This window comes from Micromys minutus (assembly GCF_963924665.1).
Source record: "Micromys minutus genome assembly, chromosome: 1".
NCBI classification, from domain to species: domain Eukaryota; kingdom Metazoa; phylum Chordata; class Mammalia; order Rodentia; family Muridae; genus Micromys; species Micromys minutus.
In genome coordinates, this window is record NC_137969.1 from 171,388,327 (window position 1) to 171,408,729 (window position 20,403).

General features: G+C 40.6%; 1 protein-coding gene across 10 annotated transcripts in view; it reads left to right on the top strand.

Moving 5' to 3' along the window:
• Window positions 1-20,403, top strand: part of KIDINS220 (kinase D interacting substrate 220) — an 84,292-nt gene that overhangs the window by 53,550 nt on the left and 10,339 nt on the right. For 4 of the 10 annotated variants that reach the window (XR_013975599.1, XM_080940087.1, XM_080940086.1 and 1 more), the window contains exons 23-30: window positions 3,964-4,142; window positions 5,866-6,092; window positions 7,966-8,079; window positions 8,756-8,812; window positions 13,499-13,531; window positions 15,235-15,267; window positions 18,487-18,618; window positions 20,288-20,386. Coding sequence is in view for 9 of the 10 variants with exons in the window: in XM_080940087.1 (XP_080796213.1) it covers window positions 3,964-4,142; window positions 5,866-6,092; window positions 7,966-8,079; window positions 8,756-8,812; window positions 13,499-13,531; window positions 15,235-15,267; window positions 18,487-18,618; window positions 20,288-20,386 (874 nt within the window). In the remaining variant the exon portion in view is untranslated. The remainder of the gene's footprint in view (window positions 1-3,963; window positions 4,143-5,865; window positions 6,093-7,965; window positions 8,080-8,755; window positions 8,813-13,498; window positions 13,532-15,234; window positions 15,268-18,486; window positions 18,619-20,287; window positions 20,387-20,403) is intronic. The other 6 variants (XM_080940090.1, XM_080940091.1, XM_080940093.1 and 3 more) reach the window with 4 other exon arrangements.

The following is a 20,403-nucleotide window of genomic DNA, read 5'->3' on the forward strand; positions in this document are numbered from 1 at the left end:
AAAAACAGAATCCAAAGGCTCACACTTCAAAGCTCACACAAGAACATACACAAGGCAATCAAACAGAATAAACCCAGACAATTATGACTACTTAGGCATGTCACTTGGGGCAGGAATACCAAGTCTATTCACTGAGAAACCATACCTGTTCAACACACAGCTCTCAGACAACAGATTCCCACATTCATCCTTAACTCACAATGCAGACAAAATGCAACATGCTCCACCTACTTTTTAAAGATTTATTTATTTATGTGTCTTCAGACACGCCAGAAGAGGACATCAGATCTTATTTCAAATGATGAGCCACTGTGTGGATGCTGGGAATTGAACTCAGGCCCTCTGGAAGAGCAGCCAGTGCTCTTAAACACTGAGTCATCTCTCTATTCCCCCACCTATTCTGTTCAAGCATTAAATTTTTTTCAGTATCAGAAAGGGCAAAATTTAAATTCTTTTATTCCGAAAGGATATAATATTTAGGAAAAACATGTGTGCATGTCTGTCTGTCTGCATCTGTGTCTGTCTCTTCACTTGGCCGATATTTATTAAGCAACCTAAGCAACGCTATGACAGTGCTATAGGCACTGGAGATGTACTAGGGATCGAAATCAAACTTGTTCCCAACTTTGATGGCAGTGATAGTGTGGAGGAGGGGTGAGATGTTTAAGATACTTGCAGTAGTAGATGTACGTATGGCACGCAGGAGAGTGTAAGGACCTTAGGTGTGTCATCCTAGAGGGATATGAGCTGTCCTTCAGATGTGTCATCCTAGAGGGATATGAGCTGTCCTTCAGGTAGAGAATTGTGCCGAATACGAAGGATGGCTGAGAGTTAAATGGATGAAGACGGGAGGAGAGTGTCTAGGGTTTTGCTCGTCTTTCTACAGATCCTAGTGATCATAAAAATGAGTTTTATGCGGCTAGAGAGATGACTCAGCAGTTAAGAACACTTGCTGGACGCCAGAGGACTCAACTATAGTTCCTCGTACACATGGCAGTTGACAAACTTCTGCACCTCTAGTTTTGAGAAATCCAGTGCTTCTGGCTTCTGCGATGTTCTGCGCGCATGTGCATGTAATACCCACATCCAGTCACACACCTATTGTATAATTTAAATTATTTTTAAAAACAAGTTGCGTTGTATCTTTTGTTTCCAACTCTGGCAGTACAGTGGGTGGCTTTTGTTTTTTCCTTTGTTGCTAGTGATTGAACCTGGGGCCTTGGGTGCTAAGCAAGTGCCTTTTCTCTAACGTGCATCCCTAGCACTGAACGGGCAGGCTTTTTGTCTGTATCAATGTGCGGGTCTTCTGGAAGTTAACTTTGTCTCAGGTGTGATACAGTTCCAAGGCAGACGAGAGTTTATAAAGATGTTTGGATTGCCTAGCATTCATGAAGCCCTGGGCTTGATCATCAGTGAGTGAAAATTGGGGGGTGAGGTGGGATAGTAAATATTAATTTTAATTCCTTATTGGATAATCACATTGTTAGATGACCAGCTTCAGAAAAGATATAATGTCCTTTTTATAAGTTATATATTATGGATCTGCTTATACTTTAAGTTAGAAATTTTTCCACTTAATTTTGAGCCTTACTTTTAATAGAATTGACACGAATGGCTTATGTGAATTCTGCCAAGTAATTCATTTGTGTTTTCTATAGTAAAACACGGTCATTTATAATCAAAATGCCTAAACTTACATGGGTGTTGGCATTAGCAAGTGCTGTTCGATTAGCGGCATCAAAAGAAAGTGCACTTAAACTTCCTGGGAGTGCAGTGATGCCTGGCACTGTAAAATGCCTTCTGCGGGCCACTTAACTGCTGGTAACTCTACTTCACATGATTCCTAGTGCTGAAAATTTAAATTCGCTCTTAAGTGAAAAGTGAAGTTATTTAAATTCTTTAAATGCTAACCTTTGGAAAAAATATCTGAAAAATAAAAGCCCATATGATTTTGATGGCCCACTGCCAAAAGATTATCATTTACATAAACGTCTCTTTTAACAGAAGGGCTTAATGCATTGAGCTCAAAAGGTTAGAGTAGAGACTTCAATCTGGAAAGCAGCAGTAGACGCTTGGCTCGTGAACAGCCGCATTGTTCACCACGCTGAGAACACTGTTCGCATTCAGGCTGAAAGCAGCGCTGGCATCAGGATTCGGTTAATTTGTTTCATGTGACTTGTCAGCTGTGTGTTTTTATCTAAGTCTTCCTAGCCTCTTCTTTTTCTGTTACACTCCTGAAAAATGAACTGCCTTAACTTTCATTTCTAGTGCTTTTTCTACCTTTGCAAATGATACCACATGATTGTTTTCCAGGTTTTCATTACACTTTAACTGTATTCAATAATCAGTTTGAGTGCTGTTTTACTTTATTGAAAATCATCGGATCTTAAAGAACTTTCTGCTTTGTGCATGTGTGAGTCTGTAGCAGGACTTTGTGAAATCCACAGACAGAATCGCTTGCCTTGTTTTCTCACGAGCACCCTATTCTTTCCTAGTTTGCTAATTTTGTTCTCTGGATTTTCCCTCGGATGACTTTTAATATCTGGCTACCAGCCAAGTACTGGGTCTCAGCAATAAAGTGCTGATCCCGAAGAAAAGATGCAGCTGTTGCTAATCTTAGGTTCCATCTCACTTGGAAAGAGAAGGAAAATGTTCTTTCCCCTAAAATGGAGCCCTAGTGCAACGCAAGAGCACGTGCTCTTAAGGAAAAGGCGAGTGCTGTGCGGAGAACAAGCGCCAGGACTTTAGGAGAGCTTCTAGAGGCGCAGTTACCACAAGGAAAAGGCTGCAAGGCCGCGCAACTTCACGGGTGGTGTTGCTGGATCACAGAGCTGTCCTCAAAATCAGAAAGGTGACCATGCCCATCACCTGGGCAGGTTTCTTTCTGGTTCTTTGTAATCCTGTCATCCCCTCTCCACCTCCCCAAGTTCCATGGGAACTGTGATCTGTCCCTGTCAAGTTCAACACAGTCCACTCCCTTTCCCTTCTGTTGTGTTCTGTGATGTCGCCTCTGTCCACTCTGTACCCGACACTTAGTGGACACTGGAGCTTCTCCCAAGTTTCCTGTCTGCCTGTTGGAGCTTCTCCATTGTAGTTTTTATTCCTTTACCTCTGGAACACTCTCTCATGCATTTTAGGTCAGTTTATTTACTCCATGGTGCTTAGTAGGGAGAACCCTGGAGAATTTGAACATTGTGGCCTTTTGTCTCCTTTCAAGACAATTTCATATTGATCATTGTGACAGTGACTATTAAGTGTTTTTAATAACTAAAAGTCACTTACTTTACACTTGAGAATTTCTGGTTGATCCAAAATTGCTTATTGCTTGAACTCAAATATATGTGTACACACACACACACACACACACACTAAGAATACAACATTACTATATTTGATGACTAAATCTTATTCTTTCCAGGCTAACTCCTATGTTTTATCATATCTATTATACAATAAGCACATATTACTTTTACAGTAGAAAATAGCTTTTTATAGAGAAGAAAAGAACCTGTGCTGACACTTTTTTAGTTTGTGTGATTTATTAAAATTTTCCCTGGGGGGTGGGAGGCCCATGGGGGTCACATTGAACAGCCCAGGTCTCAGAAGCAGCCTCTCGCTCATTATGTGATGTGGGCGCCTTCATAGACCAGCTCACTGTGGGCAAGAGCGGCTTCTGTGGTGCTGTGGTGAACCCAGCGTGTGTGTTCCCTTCTCTCTTTGTCTCTCTGGTCCTCACTCTGCTCTTGGCCAAAATCAGTGACATTCTGACTTCTTCATTGTCACCTTAGTCGTCTTGGAACTGTATTATTATTTTTCCTCTTTTAGGTTTCTTATCTGAAATAGGTTTAAATTGAGAGCTAGGTGTGTCATGTGTTCCTTGTGGACAGAAGCATTGAGGTTTAAGAATGAGGAAATTGACTCTGAGAGCAGCAGTAATGGGGTTTTCATCTCTTTCTTTTGAAGAATATCAAAGAATATCCCAACAACTAAAGATGTTGAGCCTCTTCTTGAAATTGATGGAGATATAAGAAATTTTGAAGTGTTTTTGTCTTCAAGAACTCCAGTTCTTGTGGCTCGAGATGTAAAGACCTTTTTGCCGTGCACAGTAAACCTGGATCCCAAACTCCGGGAGATCATTGCAGGTGGGTATTTCAGTGTGGCTTATTCTTCTTCAAGTCCTCAGTGTTTTATGTTTCTATCCTTTCCTTCCCTTTCCTTCCTGTCCCGTCTCCTTCCTCCCTCCCCCCCTCCCCCTTTCTTTCTTTCTTTCTTTCTTTCTTTCTTTCTTTCTTTCTTTCTTTCTTTCTTTCTTTCTTTCTCTCTCTCTCTCTCTCTCCCTCTTTCTTTCTTTCTTTCTCTCTCTCTCTCTCCCTCTTTCTTTCTTTCTTTCTTTCTTTCTTTTCTTGTTGTTTTGTTGCTTTTATTTTTGAGGCAAGGTTGGACCCAGAGTCATTATTGTCTTCCTGCCTCAGTTTCTGAAATGCTGGGATTACAGTCATGTGCCACCATGCCAGGCAGATTTTCCTGTTTCTTACTTAGGTATCTAATTTTATCTTGCTTTATGAAAATTTAAGAAATCTGAACAGAGCATCTGCAGAGGAATTAGAGTAGGACTGAGCTGCTGACTCTGTTGGGTGCTGAGATGTTAGCTGTTTACTCCACTGTGTCTTGGTCCTTGCTCACCAACTTCTCCCTTTGGGACACTGAATTTCTGTTCTGGCTATGCTGGGGATTGAACCCAGGGCCTTGGGCATGCTAGGCAGACACTCTGTCACCAAATATGGCCTCACCCCTTTTTACTTTGAGTTAGGGTCTCAGTAAATTGCCCAAACTGACCTTAAATTTTTTTTTTCATTCTGGAATTAGAGCCCAAACTACCAGATCTGGTTTGCATTTGGGTTTTAGAGAAGCCATTGAGAGGCTGGTGTGCACTGGAGCACGCACAGCTGTGTTGGAACACAAGGGTTTCATGTGATACCTTTCATGCTCATCAGACCGTAACTGAGCTTTCTGGGAGTTATGGAAGGATCACCTTCAATTAGTCTTGTAGAGTGTAATAGATTCACAGCACACGCTGCTCTTGCCCGTGTGTGGATGCTGAGGGAGAGTGGAGAGGAGGATGAGGGCCGACGAGATGACCCTCGGGAGTGGGTACACTTGGGTAGGGGTAATTTCTGACTCTCCTTACACAGTAGGGTGACAACATTTAGCTATGACTTACTGAGTGTTTCCGAATGCCCAGAAGAGGCCATTTCAGATGGTACCATTGCAGACAAATGGAGAGTGTTTGAGGTGACAAATAGGCACATCCACCTCCTCAGTTTGAGCATTATGCATATATACATCTATTAAGGAAGCATATTGTGCCATACATATGTAGTTATTATGTAACAACAAAACATCCAAACTCCCCCAAGTTCTTTTTCTCAGTGTTTACTCTAAGGCTGATGCTTTTGTGGCTGTGTGTTCTGTGTTGAGAGGTTGACTTGTCTCAGTCTGTGGGCCCACAGTTTAGCTCACATTGTATGTATTAGACAAATTTGAGTCTTTTGTTAGCATAATAGCATAATACAAATATATCTTTAAAGAGTCAAAGAATTAGAGTGTTTGGTAACTGAAGAAAGAATCCAAGTGTGGTAACTATTCAAATGGTGAAGAAAAAAAAAAACCTCTTTTATGTACATCAATTGGACTTTCTTTTTTTTACTTAGTCTGTGGGCTAGTAAAGATTTCCTGTCAACTCATTTAACTCAGCTGGAGTCACTGGCAGTGATGAAAATATGTCCTTGCTTAGTAGCTGGCGACAGGACTCATCACCAATGTCCTGTTCTATTTTGCTTTTTTGCGTTGTCATGGAATTTTCAGATGTTCGAGCTGCGAGAGAGCAGATCAACATAGGAGGCCTCCCGTATCCCCCGCTCCCTCTGCACGATGCCCCTCCTCGTCCACCTTCTGGGTACAGTCAGCCTGGGTCTGTCTGCTCCTCCTCAGCGTCTTTCAACGGGCCATTCCCAGGTGGGGTTGTGTCCCCACAGCCCCACAGCAGCTACTACAGCGGCTTGTCTGGACCCCAGCACCCCTTCTACAACAGGGTAAGAGTCAGCACCCTGGCTTTGGAGTGCTCTTCCGGGGGCAGGGTTCCTCTGTCTGTGGGCTCTGGTACTGGTTTGGAACTATAATTTGGCTTTAAATTTAAAGTGTAAGACTTAAATGTACAAGTGTATGATTTTTTAAAAAACCGAGTCTTGGATTTTAGCATGATCTAGAGTTGTAGAGAGTGTGAATGTAAGAATATTGGTCTTTATTTTCTTGATAAAGGAGACACTATGACAACAGTGGTTCCTTCAGCATATTTCGTTGTAGTAATTTATACCAGCATTCATAACAGTGATGAATTCTAGAGCCATTAGTAGTTCTTAGACATATGTGAAACAATAATGGGCCTGCAGTACTCGAAGGGTTAAATGTTATTGCCAGTTAATTCCACCATAAGCCATCTTAATTTCAAGTACCTTTAGTCATATATAATTCTTTGCTTAATACACAATTTCCTAACTAAAAAATAAAAGCACAGTTTCCAGTGGTACCCAAACCATGTTGGATGTAGTTGCTCGAAGTGTCCGTTCTCGCCTTAATGACCCTAATTATGAAATGACACTAGTAATTTCCTGTAGGAAACAGATCAAGAACTATAGTATACACTTGTAAAATCTATTGTAAATTTTAATCCTTCTTTTCTCCCTGGCTAGTGTAACTTCAGGAAACACAGGGGCTAATATTCATAGAGGAGGACTGACGGCAGGGCTTTATCCATGTGAGCTGGCAAGAAAGAGTTTGGGATAAATGTGGCAGAGAAGGAATTGAGAATTTAAATTAAACCTTTATCTTTGAAATATCTATATTGGTAATTAGCTTTGCTGTTTGTAGAGCTGTAGAAATGTGATTCTGTTTTCCTATGTGGACAGGACAACACAGGAGTAGCCAATAGCATTTATGAAAATGTTTGTTCTCTGCCAAAATTACCTGTGTGGTAGGTAGGTGGTGTGGAGTACAGATCTGCAGTCACTGGTCTTAAAATCTGCTGCAGTTTTATATAAGGTGGCTCAATTAATACTAATTAAAGGTGGGAAAATACATTTATTTGAGTTATGAAATTATCTGTGCCGGCATCTTTCATTTATTTTAAGAGCAATAATGTAATATACTTTTAAAGTATTTAATTATTTTTAAGACATTAAAATTTCTCATTTTTAGGTTTAGTGTTTCTGTTATTATTTAATGGTGTTAGTCATACTGTTAAAAGGCATAGTGATTCTATTCTCTTAAAGTGTCAAGAGTAAAGAAGAGAGAAGCGATCACCTCAGTGCAGTGAAGCCTAATGAATTCTGACCTTTGTGTTTCCAGTCCATACAATCTGATGTGTGCGACTAGCTACAAGTAAATGTGGAAGTTAAGTCTTGTGCCAGTAGCAGGCTGCCTGTCTCAGAGTCTAGAGCGCACTCCAGTGTGCCAGGACATCTCTGAGCTCCAGGGCCCCAGTGAGGCTGTCCTCAGAAACACTGCTAGTTGTTCCCAAATGACCAGGGCAGTTTTGGGTTTTAATAACTTTTTTTTTTAAGGCAGAGTATTTTAATAACATTTTTATCTGATTTAAAGAAGGATTTGTTAGTTAATACATAATCATGTACAGTGAACTTGTTAAGATGCTAAATATAAAACAAATGTTTGTGTCAAGTCACAAGGTACAAAACTTGAGCTGTGTTTTAAGCCTATATCTAATGAAGGAGAGGGTGTCATTGTCCTAGCTCTGGTCTGGAGCTCAAGACCAGCGGGTGCACGAGCCTTACGTTTTGTCACTTGCTTTTGAAGTTTGGAGTTGTGTTGGTTGGTTTCACTTGATGAATCTCATTCACTTTGATTTCTGTGATTGTTCATGCCCTTTTTTTGTTACATGTTTCTCCATAGCCATTCTTTGCCCCATACCTTTATACGCCAAGGTATTACCCTGGCGGTTCCCAACATCTCATCTCACGTCCATCAGTAAAAACGAGTTTGCCCAGAGATCAGAACAATGGCCTAGTAAGTATATAAAGGGGTAACTAAAATATTAATCTCATAAAAGAACATGGATACCATCGAAAGCCTTTTCTTTTCCTTTCTGGAGTAAAAAAGTACAACTTAACTTTATAATTTTGAAAAACGAACTATTACGAATATAAAATGTATGTTTTGATTTCTAGTAAATGTCTGTGAAAGACAAGCCATCTCAGTGACTAAATGTTGAGATTTTACAACCCTCTGGCTTGTAATGTAGTGTTTGCTACTAAAACTTTTAAAAACTAGATCTTCATAACTGCTAATTTCTAGTATCTTTATAAAGGGCATGTATGCTATCTCTCTGTGCATTTCCATTGGCATCATAGCTTAGAAGACAGAGGGTGCAGCACTCAGAAAGCATTTCAGTCTGCAGCAGGGAGCCCACAGAATGAGATTGTTTAAACATACTATCGAATAAAATTAACCCAAAACAAAACACATCTGTGTAAAATATAGTAGAGGCTCCTGATGATAAACTTTAAGTAACTATAAAAAAAGTTCCCCGTTAGCATAACCTGAGCTACATTTTAAAGTGGTGGAAGGGGAATGTCGGTCATCCTGGGATTCAGTTATCCGTGCTGTTATCTTAGCATCGTGTTTCTTCATCTTCCATGTTGCTCATCCTGCCGTTACCCACTCTCCTGTTTTATGTTGCTAGGAAGTAATCAAGGAGGATGCTGCTGAAGGGCTTCCTTCACCCACAGACTCCTCGAGGGTAATGGAGTAGTCTTGTGGCGTGGAACACTAGTGTCTGGTTGCTTCTGCAGCAGTAATGATGTCTTAACGCATTTGGCACTAACTCACTCATGGTGTGATGGGCAGTACAGAGTAGCCAAGCACTAATAATCACAGCTCATGAGTTCATTCATACGCGAATGTTTCCCCTGCATTTCCCCCTCTCAGTGGTGTGGGAGGGGCTTGTTTTCTTTGGTAAGAAGGGCTGCTTCCGGGAGTCATCACCAGTATTCAGGTGGATTTTTCCTTTGTGCTGAACATTGTTTACCTTTCTAACTGTTTTTGATTTTTTTTAATAAAAACCATGTACATGGTATAATTCATGTAGAATAACCTTGAACATGTCACGTGTCACCTTTGACACTAGAGGACACATGAGCTGGGTGCTGTAAATCGGCACATCCCTAGCTCCTCACCCTTGCTTCAGGTATGGCCAACGCTGACGGCGGCATCTTGCAGCACTACATCCTCCTTCTATTACTCATGAAAATAAAATGTCTAGACAGACCTAGCGCTGGCTCAGTGTCGGAAGGAAGTTGTGGAACGATATATAAACACACAACAGATTGTAGAGGAAGCCACTAAAGTAATAGTCCTTCCAGACCTTATATTTAATAAGAAATGCCTGCGACGGGCACCCATGAAACCATACTTAAGTCAGTCAGTGTACAGTTAAGGAGTCCAGCTTGTATGTTTTGTGCAGAATGGCATCACATGCAAATGTGGCCTCTCTGATCTAAACCTGTTCTACAATGCTCTAAGCAGTGGAGAATTTCAGGCTGAGGTATTACATCCTGAGATTATCAAGAACATTTAGCTTAACATGTGCATTTAAATAGGTGATATATTTCTAAACCTTAATTTCCTTTGAATTAATCTAGTTAAGAGACAAAAATGAAACCATTTTGTTGTTTTCATTGAGGAGTTGGTTCTTAAGCCATTAACATACTAGCTGAAATGTTTGGATAATTCAGTTATTTACAAATGACAGGCATAGCGAATCACAGCAGTCCTGTTTAGGTGCTTAGGGACTCTGTGGCCCGCGGAACATCACCACTGTATGCAAAAGTGACTCTCAGTTTATTCAGAGAGCCTTTGCTATGGGGAATTACCGGTGCAATTCAGTTCTAGGGACTAAAATTACTCTGTGAATTTCTGATGAAAATCAGATACTGCAAAAGAGTTTATGCCTTTGGTGGTGCAGAAATACAGAAATAGCAGCTCTTCCCATGCACACAAATGTAGGCGAACACTTGTAATTAAAATGTGTCAGTAATTTGCTTTTTCTCTGGGTCCATTAAGGAGAGCATTTGACAAGGTTTAAAATAAGTTTTTTTTTTTTTTTTTTTTTTTTTTTTTGAGCAAGGGGAATAATGCAGTTCCCGAGCCATGCTTAGAAGCTCAATAGTAGGACGTAAAGAAGCTCAATAACCAGGACTCACATAGAGCAGTGTCTGTGTCGGTAAGATAACACACCTCTGTTCTTAGCACTAAGAGGTAGTTTGTAGTTGGCAGAGTAAATAATAAATAGATGCTCACCATGCTTCTTGTGCTTCTAAGAAATTAACAGTGACAACAGTTTACAACTTGTGTCTTGTAGAAAACTAGGAAAAGCAAGTCAACATTTGTTCAAAGCCAATGAAAGCAGTGGTGGAGACTGAAGAACCTGCTAGTCTTAGGCCTTCTCTTGGTGTGCAGAGACACCATGACCAGAGCAGTGCTTATAAAGGAAACCGTTAACTGGGGCTGGCCTACAGGTTCAGAAGTTTAGTCAGTTATCATCATGGTGGGAAACACAGTGGTGTACAGGTAGACATGGTGCTAGAGAAGGAACTCAGAGTTGTATATCTGGATCAGCAGGCAAGAGAGAGACAGAGAGCGCGAGACAGACACTAGGCTTGGGTTGAACATTTGAAACCTCAGAGTCTAGCTCCCAGTGACACACTTCCTCTAGCAAGGTCACATCTATTCCTATAAGGTGACACCTCCCAATAATGCCACTCCCTAGTAACCGAGCATTCAAATCTATAAGCCTATGGGGCCATTCTTACTCAAACCACCACACTGCTAGCTGAACCTGCAGCCATCAGGAGAGTCAGTGGCCCTTTGTGCTGGAAGCTGCTCAGTCCCAGCTGGGATAGCAGGGCTAGTTATTGGTCATGTCTCTTTGGCCAGCATACTCTGCTTAGACATGACGAGAAAGGCCACTTGCAGATAAGCCAAGAGCTAAATGAATGTTTCAGAACAAATTGCGGTATTATTACAGACCCATGATAACATAGAGGGGAAGTGAGGCCAAGAAGTTAACCGACTGTGGTCTTTGCAAAATATAGATGAGCTCGTCTGTTTTTACAAGAAATTTTTGACAAACCTTGGAAGGCAAGTCTTTGTGGAAATAATTTTCTCACACTAACATTACAGAGATCATAGCCTATAAAATACAGCCAAACTAGCAGGTAAATTATAGATAAATATTTGAATGTTTTACAAAGTAGAGGCTTGAAATATAAGCCTTGTGTTGGTTTTGCTCCCTGTAATTTTATGGCTGGGAGAATATGCATGCCAGATCTTGTGAAAGTGAAGATCACATTAGACCTGAGATATGCTCCCAGAACGTTAGAGTTGGAAAGGACTATTGTGTCCTCATCAGAAGGTAGAGAAATTCTTTTTTATAATTGAAATTTAATCTGCACTTCAGTAAAAGCAGTGAGAGCAGCCCCTGGGCCTTTTTCACACCCACCTTTTCTTCTGATGTTTCTCTAGGCACAGCTGAGATCTTGGGGTCTGGTCTAGCCTCCATGGAACAAGTGAGATATAAGGGCTTACACCAGGACACAGGAGCAGGGTGGCAGGGAAGGAGCCAGAATGTAGCCATCTCTGTGGCCCTGTGGCCTGCCTTGCCCATTCCCAGATTGTGAACAGCCTTTGTGGTTAATAGGGCATATGATGTATTCCTACCCCTGCAGAAGCTATTCTGATTCTATGCTTTACCGTCCTGAAAAGGCAGACCTGTTTTTGGTCTGATTTAGATATTGCTAAAGCTTAGCATGTTTAAGTACATTATTACTTACTAGGAATACCCAGATCCTTAAAGACTCAGGACTCAAACTGCTTCAGTTGGGTGGAATTGGTTAGCAGCCGAAAGCAGTGTACATGCTCACAGGTGTTTCATTTATTGCTGTTTCTCAGGTACAAGAGGCATAATTTAGATGAGTTTTGAGGTTTTGAAAGTGCTCATACATCTCTTAAGGACGGGTATGATCTGGAAATCGCATAGGCAGTCCTGTGAACACAGAGTGCACTTACACAAGCGAAGGCAGCTGCACCATCATTAAAGTGGACTGCCATTAACATAGTCTCAGGCTGACTGAAGTGTGGGAGGCTCATGACTATGTTAGGAATGTGAAGCTTTCCTGGATGATTACACTACTCTCAGTGGAGATCTCACCAACATGTTCTTTGGCCTCTACATAGGTTTGCAGTGTGTGGTTCCACAAAGACGTGAATAGCTTTGAGGAAAAAGACTTATATAATTCACAAAACACTCTTAGAAGGCATTGTCTAGAAACACTGGAAAAGTAAGAAAAATGATTTGTCATGAGTGCATAAAATGTATAATAAAAGTACTTACTATTCTAATATATATATATGTGTTCTAAATAATTAAAATATATCCATGTTTATGAACACCAAAACCATTGCTTGGCACACTCACAGTGAGAGAAATGTAAATGCAGCTGAGGCACAGTGTGAGGCCCTAACTGGCTGCTGTAGCCACCTCCTGCTGCTCCATGAGCTAGAGTTAGCTTGAAATGCTCTGGGAGTGTGGGGAGATTATCTCCCCAGGAAACTGCATACAAAGCATTCCGCGTTGTTTGCTCCATATTGCTCCATATTGCTCAGGAGTCCGCTCTAGTGGCAAGGAGAATCTTCTGATGCCCTCAGGGTAGGAAGGGCTCCTTATGGAGGGCCAGTCTTGGGCTAGATCTCCTGAGTGACATTCTGTTAGTGATCTGGAGAGCAGCTTTGAGTTTGCTACTTGTGGTAAGGACTGAATTTCATTTGCAGACATTTTTCCCCCCAAAGGAAGGAAAACCATAGCATTTCTTCATCTTTTAAAAAAATGTTTATTGATTTTTGTCTTCACTGATTTAGCAGTAGGTACCCCTGGCTGATACTAAGTGAGCATTCATTGTCCCAGCATATTTATTGAGCACGTGAAGGCCTATCTAGTGGGATGGAGCAGGAGACAAAATGGAAGGCATCCTGTCCTCATGGCCTATAGGTTGCCGGGCCTCCAAGGACTCACCAGTGTCTCTTTCTTGACCTCCAGGAGATCACTTCTGCACATCATGAAAAGACATGACAGTAATCACTATCAAGTTTAATTGCAAAGAAATTTCAGGATTGCACAGGCAATGTTAAAATAACTTCACAATTTCCTGTATGTTCTTACTATTGTGTTTAAAAATTGAAGAAAACTGTTGATTTAGTAACAGCAACAAATGAAGGTTCAAGCTTTTACTAAACAGGCTCTAGCACATGCAGTAGAATATAAAAAGCTGTTGCTTCTTGAAGGTACTTTATATCCATCACTGCTTTTAGAGCTTATAAATTGTGTTCAAAGCAATGTACATCTGAACCAAGCTGTGTCTTGTTTGCTCAGGAGAAGAGCTGGACAACAAAGCACCTGATGCAGGTGAGGAGTCAGGCACCGTAGACTTTCTTTAGAATGTGGGTGACACATACGCCCCTCACCCTAAGAGACTGACTGTGTGGCTCCGGTGCCCATCATCCCCAGAGACTTCCTGTAGTACTGTCAGCTACTGTATACCATAATAGTGGAATATCATGTCCCCTTTTAACAGTACTTAAGAAGTGGATTTTCATTATTCTATGTAAGCTAGGGGGAAATGCTAGGGTTCCACCCCCTCTCTTTTTATTGGAATATAGTAAAAAAATATATTTACTTTCTGCATGGAAGTCTTTATGCCAGGTTTTGGTTCAATTTTTTTTCCTTTGAATTTTAAGTAAATGGACTGGAATATCTTTATAGGTGATATAGTATGTTGAAGTCCTAGGTATAGTTAGAAGATAAACAGTGTGGGGTGGGTGGGGTGATGGGGCAGCAGTTGAGAGCACTGACTGCTTCTCTGAAGGACCCAGGTTTAAGCTCCAGCCAGCACCACATGGCTGCTCTCCACTTGTCATACCAGCTGCAGGGCACCCACTGTCCTCTTCCGGTCTCCCTGCACTGCATTGATGTGTGCACAGACAGTGCAGGCAAAACATCCACACACGTGTACATACATGAAATTGAAAACATTTTAAGGTTAAAGCAGACAAACATGTTAGTACTTGTTTCCCTCGGCCCTTTTTAATGTAAAGTCCTTACATAGTAGTGTTGGGCCTTATCCATCAGCTTCGGCAGAATTCTTTCTCCAGCAGTTTGAAGAATAAGTTATGTAGTGGTCATAAGAGCACACAGGAGGAAGAAGGGTTGAGTTGCATTTCCAGCTAATTAAGACCTTGTGCTTCTTGTCTGGGGGCATCGTACAGTAAGCCACCTCACTCTGCACACCCCGGTGAATGTGTGTCTGTATAGTCACCTTCTAGAAACTTAGTGAGCTAGACAGTAAAAAAGTAGAAGAGGTTCCCACTGTGGATTCCAGAGACTATTGTTCACAGACGGACGTCTGAGGCGAGGCTAGTGGAGTCTGCCCTTTGTTCACTGAGATAACATATTTAATTGACTTTAAATTTGCGGGCCATCAGGAGACGGTTTTAAGCATTTAAAACCATTTGCCACTGGTTTTTATTAATAAGAAGTACAGAAGAATAACAACAGGTTGTTTGAAATAGAATTCTTAAAGTTTTACAGTATGTCAGTCAAAGAATGTGGCTTTTTAATAAAACATTTCTGATTTGTTAGGCTGCAAGACAACATTTCAAGACATTTCTTTTGAACAGGCAATTGAGGCATCTGTCAGAATCAACATAGTCAATGAAGCAACACATATTTAAAGTCATGTTTCTTACTACTAACTGTCCTTTAAGGTAGTCTGCACAATTAAGCCTTATAAATGTTTTGACAGTTTTAACCTTACATTAAAAAAGTATTGGCTTTCCATGAAAAAGTATGATTTACTTAGTTTTCTTGTTAAATGTACCATGCAAGTTTTTTTAATGAAAAAAAATAACTTTTTAAGAATGTAATTTAAAATTTCTAAGTATCTTCTACTAATAAAACAGTTCCACGCATGTATGTTTCTTGCTCCGTGCTGCTGATACCAAGGTTTGTTCAGAGCTGAGGGGAATTAATGAGGCTTGTATGTGATATGTGTGCTTTGTTGATTTATTTTATATTCATGGCCTTCACTCTGTTTTATTTCTTCCTTAAAGCCGTGTGACTCTGGGTTTAACAAACAAAGACAGGTACAGAAACTCCTGGTGAAATCTCACTTACCTTACTAGGTTGTTAGATGGTCATCGGCTACTTCATGCTGGGCTGTTTATAGATCTGTGCTCATTCTGGGTCTTGGGTTCATTTCCATAGTTGCTTTCAGCCTTTGCATGGCGGTCACTGCTGACTAATCAGTTTTTAGCTTATCTAATAAATTGACTGAAGATATGGTATTTCAGAGTGTACTGTTAATCTACTGACACCAGAAAGCAAATCTGCCACCTCAGGAAATCAGTGTTTTCATAGCTTTGCTTGAATTGGAGGAATTCTGATTAAGATGCATTTTGAAGCTTCCATTTAATGGTTAATAAGCTAATGTATGCTGCATTGAGTTCTCCAAGTAAGAAAGATAAATAAATAAATCTGACATAGACCAGTTTACTGAAGTGATCTGTTCTGGATTACACAGGTGGATTTCAAGGGAGACGGTACATAAATGTTAAAGGATTAGCCTTTGAATTCTTTGTTTCCTCTCAAAACAGTATACTTAGTCTCTTTTAAAAATTTAGCACCTTAATAAATTTGTATATTCCTCTTTTATACTTCGATTAAAATGTATTATTTTGGTTATAAGATTCATTTGATTTAAAAGTAATTTCAATATATATTATTATTACTTTAGAAAAGGCTTGGAAAGTGACATTTCTCCTTCATTCAGAGAAACTATTGGAACGTACATGGTTTTCAAATTAGTAAGTTATTGCTTGATAAAGACTTACAAACAGGAGTCAAACGTGATGTTAACTCCTTGGTTGAGGTGGCCTCTGTGGTGTCAATGCTTAACAGCGATCTTTCTTTCTCTTTTTAAACTAATACATTCTTGGGGTAGATACTTGAAACTCTGCAATGTCCTGTTGAACTTGCTTAGCTTTTGCCCATTCACTGATGGCCATTGGTGGGGTTTATAACACAGCTGCTGTAATAATCGTGTTTGCCTGGTGGGGGATTTCTGCTTCTCTCTGCCATGTGTATTAGTTGGAATTCTATAAGGAAAAGTATCTTCTTCCTAATTCATTTCTTAAGTATTTAGTTTTAAGGCTGAGCATGGTGGCACATGACTTTGGTTCCAGCACTTGGAAGGCAGAGACCAGTTTATCTGTAAGTTCAAGGCTAGCCTAGTCTACAGAGTTCCAGGACAGCCACAGCTACATAGAGAGATCTTATCTCAAAAAAAAAAAAAATTAGTTTTATTAGTATAAATTCTTGGATTTTTTTCTGTGCACTATTATAATATCATAATTTATATTTGTTAATTAAACATTTATTTTGTGATTTTTGAAACAAAAAAGAAAGAAAGCCAATGTAAATATTTTGAGAGCAAGGACCCACGTTAAAGGGTTAGATGATGTTTAAAAGATGGGTATTATTTAACAGTAAAATAAGTGAATTGTGACAAGATGAGTGAATGAACCTTAAACAACACACTGAGGGAGAGTCAGACAGGGAGGGTTATACACTGTAAAGTGCCTGCAACAGACACTTCAGACGCAGAGTTGCCAGGGACTATGGTGGTGTTGAAGGGATGGAACTGCTAATGGGAACAGTTTCTTTTGAGGGCAGTGGCTCACAACTATGTAGAGTTAGTCATTGAATGGTATATTTTATCGTGGAAGCTCCAGGGCATATAAAGAGGAAGTCAGCATGATATTTAGAATTCACATAGCTGGGAATGCGTAGTGAACACACTGGCTGACTAGACAGATACCAGAGGCATGTGCAACGGTATGAAGACCAAAGTTCAGAAAGACTGGTCTTTTGCTGTTATTATTTTAAAAGCAGCTCAACCCTGTATCATGTAAAATATGGCCCAGTTTATGGTTAAATACAAACTCTAAGTGTGTTTGGTGTGGTTTATTCAGGTCATCTGCTTCCACACCTCGATGCACCTGTGTTGCCTTAAGCTCAGTAGAGTCCCTGACCAAGAAGTCACTGCTCCTGCTGTCTGAGTCATACATTCTCATATGACACACGTATGCATGCACACTCACACACATACACGCTCTCACACATGTGAATGAACACATGCCCAAGTTTAAGTGTACACACATGCACTCGCATACATGCATACAAGTGTATGTACACATACATGCATGGATGCACACAAACACACACATGTGCACACACATAATGCATACGTCTGTATTTCTGAGATAGTACAGTTATTATTTTAAAGTACAGGATAATCTACAGTCTCTTGACACTAGTCAACTAAGAGTAGTTCACCTGCCTCTGCTTCCTGGGTGGTAGGATTAAAGGCATGAGCCACCACTCCCAGCCAAATTCATATATTCTTAAGGAGGTGATAAATCTTATTTCCCACATGAACACATGTTGAAGGCCCAACAGGGCAGATTGGAATGCTGTTGTCTTTATCCCGTATGTCTGTTGGCTTCTCTTTATTGTGGCTACAGCTTTCATAACCTTTCCTGAAAATAGTTGGCGCAAAGAAAACAGTTCATTTTCGTAAAACCTAATCAGCTTAGCTTCAGTCTGAATGCACCACTTTCTAGATAACTCATTCTGGAAGCCGTAAGCCAACCTGCTTGTGCACTTCTGAGACTAAAGTGAAGCACACAGGGCCGGACACAGTGAGGCCCTCTTTAGATGCCACCACTTTGGAAGTGTTAGTCTGAATAAGCTAGATTTATTGCTTTGATTTCTTTTTTAAATGAAAGCAGGCTTTTATAGATTAGACCATGTGACTGTTGTAGGGTCTAGAGAGGAAAATTTAGATTTCTTGGATAGTTCTAACATCTTAAGACTACCAAGGTAGTGCATAGGATGTTTAAGATCATTTGATATAGACACTTGAAAATTATTCTTAGACACGACTTTGTATTTTATAAGTGTCTGTAATTTTCTTCTTTTTTACCCCTTAAGTTCTTTCCCTCTTATCGAGGGCAGTGCCCTTATTTCTTAAAGTTAAGTGTAATCATTTGAGGGCTTGACATAGGTCTGGTCCACAGGATGGCCATCTTACAAACGTGGTTTGGGCCAGGCTGTCTCTGCTGTAGAAAATGCTATCATTACATGCCAGATAGCTGAATCTACTCATTAAGAGCATTTTTCTTAAATTCTCTATACATTGGCTGTGTTTTCTTTATTTCAGCAGTATAACGTAATGAATTTCCTGTCACATGACCTCAAATTCTTCATATTAATGCTGCTCATATTTCCCTTGACTTATCCAGGCATCCGTCCCTTCCACCAGCACCTCACTGTTACTGAGTTCGATGACCGTGGATGTCGTGTGTGAGAAACTGAGACAAATAGAAGGGCTGGACCAGAGCATGCTGCCTCAGTATTGCACAACAATCAAAAAGGTGACATGTGTTCGCATCTTATGTATAGGAAGGGTTGAGAGTGCAGGAGACAGGCAGGATGCCAGGCAGCACATCTGTACCCTGAGCCACCAAAGTGCGACACCTCTCAGTGAAATGGGAGCTTTCTGTTTTAGAACTACACTCTCTTTCTTTCTAACTTTGTGAGTAGATAAAAAGAAAGAGTAACTGATTTACAGTGTTACTTAACCAGTGTTTAATATAAGTAAAAATAAAATAGCATGGTGAAAAATATGACAGCCCATTGACTGTGGAGCAGAGAGCATTGGGCGGCTGCTTGGGTACATGCATTACTACCTTCAGCTGTGCACAGTACACATCTCTAATCTGAAACCTCTAGAGTAGGAGACTTTCTTGAGCATGGAGATCAGTATAAGTCAGATACGTTTGTGGATGTTAGGCTTTGTGCTGGATGCTCAGGGAGTAAAGCTGGAATGAATATCCCTGCCTTAGTGGGAAGTGCTGCATTTGGCAGCAGTTTTTGTCCCAAGTGGCTTGGGGAAGGATACCTGGCCTGCAGTATGCGTTGTGTGGTTTTGTAGAAATTACAGAGTGAGCTTCATTTCCCACAAGTTGTGACTTTTGTATCATCTACAATTTATGATTGTGTCATGTTTGAAGAACCATATAGGTTGGGCTTGCAAGTCTGAAGCATCCATGAAAGTTTTTTCCTTTGTTATTAATTTTTATTGGATATTTTATTATTTACATTTCAAATGTTACCCCTTCCCCCCTCTCCCACCTCCCTTACTCTGAAGTTGAATAGTTATGTCTGGAGGTGCAGGAAAGCCATTGCCTGTGTGAGGTTAACTGAGTGCTTCACATCAGTTACTGAATAGAGCATTGACGTTGAGCCTCTGTTGCTATGTCCTTTAAAGAATTATGTGCATTCTTATGTTCAATTTTACTGACCTATGCCTGCATTTGGGCAGGAGTTTAGCACATGCTCATTTTCTTACAGAGTTAATGCATGCCTATCCCTGTCTGTCTGCGTCCGCACCTCCTTACCACCAGCCCCACTCCTGCAGGCGACTAGTCTGCCATGCACAGGCTCCGTATGCTCGTCCCTTTGAATTAACTTATCAGTGGAGCATCTTACCAATCCCAGACACAAATGCTACCTAATTTTACAGTTAGTAGTCAGGCCTTTTTTTCCCATAAAATCAGAAGGCCACCCTGTAATTATACTACTATTTCTTATTTAAGTACAGCTAAAATTACAGGGATCCAAAAAATTGAAAGCCTATTTTTATCATAACTTTAATGGACTGGGAAGATAGTAGCTGGACATTCTGTATGCATTAGAGGTGGAATTGGTTCCGTAGACACAGTTCATTTAGATCTTCGGCAGCTTCCACACTCACAAGCCTAGAAACCATCTTTGCTTCCAGTAACTGTGTTCATCTTAATATTTTCTCAGATTAGAATAGAAAAAGTAATGGTTTTGTTGCTGCCCAGGACCAAGCAAGGGAAAACATTTGAGAGTCTAGTAGGTCTTAAAGTGTGGTTTGTTTCCCTGAAACGCTTGACACTTGGTCAGGCGGTCTGTGTGGTGCGCGACTCACATTGATTGGAAAGAGATGGTGACTGAGGCAGACCTGTAATCACCAGTGGTTCACAGCACTCTAGTCTCTGCTTTGTTCTCACTCAGGCAAACATAAACGGCCGGGTCCTGGCTCAGTGTAATATTGATGAGCTGAAGAAGGAGATGGCTATGAACTTTGGGGACTGGCATCTTTTCAGAAGCATGGTAAGGCTTTTGCAACA